The sequence below is a fragment of the Salvia miltiorrhiza genome, chromosome 2 (genome assembly GCF_028751815.1).
Source record: "Salvia miltiorrhiza cultivar Shanhuang (shh) chromosome 2, IMPLAD_Smil_shh, whole genome shotgun sequence".
NCBI lineage: Eukaryota > Viridiplantae > Streptophyta > Magnoliopsida > Lamiales > Lamiaceae > Salvia > Salvia miltiorrhiza.
Genome location: NC_080388.1, coordinates 6,319,860 through 6,322,025, shown reverse-complemented (window position 1 = coordinate 6,322,025; position 2,166 = coordinate 6,319,860). Strand labels below are relative to the sequence as shown.

Below are 2,166 nucleotides of genomic sequence, written 5' to 3'. Positions count from 1 at the left end.
GTGTATGATTTTTTTTATACACATTAAATAAATAGTCTATATCCACTTTACACTTTTAATATCTTATTATTAATCTTCGTGCTTAAAATAAATGTGTCAAGATAACTATGACTGAAAATAATAATAAAAAACACGCGCACACGCACACACACTCACACATATATATAAATGTTTTATTAAAAATGACAAGTATATTAAAAATTGAAAATGTCTGTGAACACGCGAGAATATTTATTGATGGGTATAAATAAAAATATTTACATTGTGAAAACTATGAGAACTTTATTCTAAATCTCAACATTTGCTTTATAAGTAATTTGTAATATTTGTTGAGCTTAGATTTCAGTATAGTTACCTAATTATCGGTTCAATGTTGTTACTTTTCTAACTATATGACTAATGACACTTAAATTATAAGTAATTTACAATATGTTAAGCGTAGAATTTAATGTAGTTACGTTTTAAATTCAATACAAATTGAAGATTTTGTTTGAATCACTCTATCTATCTATATAATGGTTCTAATGAGATTTTTTTTTTTTTTTAATTTTCAAAAGTTTTATTCTTATTTTATCTGTATGTGTTTAACTTTGAAAGGCATCGGCCACATGACACTGTGCTTAATACGGCAGGTAAATAAAATGTGTGATTCAGATTTGAACCAGGGAGTGGACCGGATCTTACACCTATAAAAGGTGTAAAGCGGCATAGAGGCATGGACCAATCTTCAAAGCCTCTTCCCGTGAAGACAACGACGAAGAGAAAGCCGCAGCACCTGAAGACCTTGTTGGAAAACGCTGGTTCTTCAACACCTTGCTCGATAGAAAAATAAGCATGTCGACAAATTCCGACCATCCTTGTACATCATCGAACGAGAGCCAGCCTGCCGGAAAATCATACGACGAAACCTTCGTTTCCATCAGGAAACTGCCGCGGCCGACTAGTCTGATGAAGTCATCACCTTCTCTGGAAAGGAAAGATAGCAACCCAATAGCGAAAGGCAGTGAAAGTGAAAGAACGGAGCCGCCGCCGTTGTCGAATAATTTAGCACGTGCACCATCGACGCCGGCGTGCCTCGCGGCCGCAGAGACTCAAGATGAGGAAGAAGAGATCGAGTTCTCTATGGGAAAATTGATCAGGCAAGCTTCTTTGAAAAGCTCACACCCTAGAAATCATGTGGCTAAGGTACTACTCCTTTTCGATATATATTTAAGATTCATGAATCGATTCTTTCGCATGATTGCAAGATCACAAAATATCTTTAATTGATTTTATCTTTACTCTGTTCCGCTACAACTTTGAATGTCTTAATGATTTTGCAGGGTGCGACAGCAGTCATGAATTCCGGCACATCGGCAAGGAAGGTAGAGTTTGGGAACCGAAAATTGGAGAGATTGAGACCTCGACGAGTGATGAATCAGCTGAAGACACAGAAGAGCTTGAGTGATTTGGAGTCGTTTGAGTTGCAAGGATTCAAAGATTTAGGATTTGATGTGGGTTCGAAGCATGGTGCAATAAGCATGATCCCTGAATCACACGAAGAAGACCAAACAAGGGGCGGGAAGAGATCCAAGGAAGATGATATCAAGGCGCAGATCAAGTTTTGGGCTAGAGCTGTGGCATCAAATGTCAATCAAGAATAATGCTTATCTCATTTTTTTTTTTTTAATGTTTATTTTATTTGTATGCCATGGGATGGGATACAGGCCCCGCTACCACTTCGCTCCTATGCAGTGACCTGCAGACTATAGAGAGGAAAATTATTAAATGAAATTATTTTCATATGGTGTATGATGTATACATTAATTTAGAATAATAGACTGTAAAAAGTTATCAGTTTTCTCCTTTTTTGTGAATAATTCGGTACTTTGTTATGAAAGAAATATGGATTAAATCAGAACATATTTGATTTTGATTTTGGGCTTTAGTTAATTGATAAATTGTTAGAATATTAAATTAATTAATCGGAGAAAAAAAAACCCCAACTTGATTCATTTAAGACTAGTGCGTAACTCGTTGAAATTCGACGGATAATCACTTAGGTTGTGTTTATAGTAATAGTAAAAAGAAATTATATCGGAGCGTATATTTAAATTTGATATGTAAAAAATCGATTTTACTACTTATTCTCATCACAAAAATGTATAATAATACGTGATCAATATC

The 2,166-nt window shown here is 34.9% G+C and overlaps 1 protein-coding gene across 1 annotated transcript; it reads left to right on the top strand.

Annotated features, from left to right (window-relative positions):
- The first annotated feature begins 536 nt into the window (after positions 1-536).
- On the top strand, positions 537-1,842 carry LOC131012842 (uncharacterized). Its single transcript, XM_057940830.1, has 2 exons — positions 537-1,185; positions 1,323-1,842. The coding sequence occupies exons 1-2, from the start codon at positions 835-837 to the stop codon at positions 1,641-1,643; spliced, it is 672 nt and encodes a 223-aa protein (XP_057796813.1). The 5' UTR covers positions 537-834; the 3' UTR covers positions 1,644-1,842.
- The last annotated feature ends 324 nt before the right edge of the window (positions 1,843-2,166 follow it).

What these genes read in the sequence shown, in the direction of transcription:
- LOC131012842 (XM_057940830.1), top strand. Translation starts at nt 835, where the DNA reads ATGTCGACAAATTCCGACCATCCTTGTACATCATCGAACGAGAGCCAG. An exon ending in CTAGAAATCATGTGGCTAAG is followed by an intron (nt 1,186 to 1,322) that starts GTACTACTCCTT and finishes ATGATTTTGCAG; the next exon opens with GGTGCGACAGCAGTCATGAA.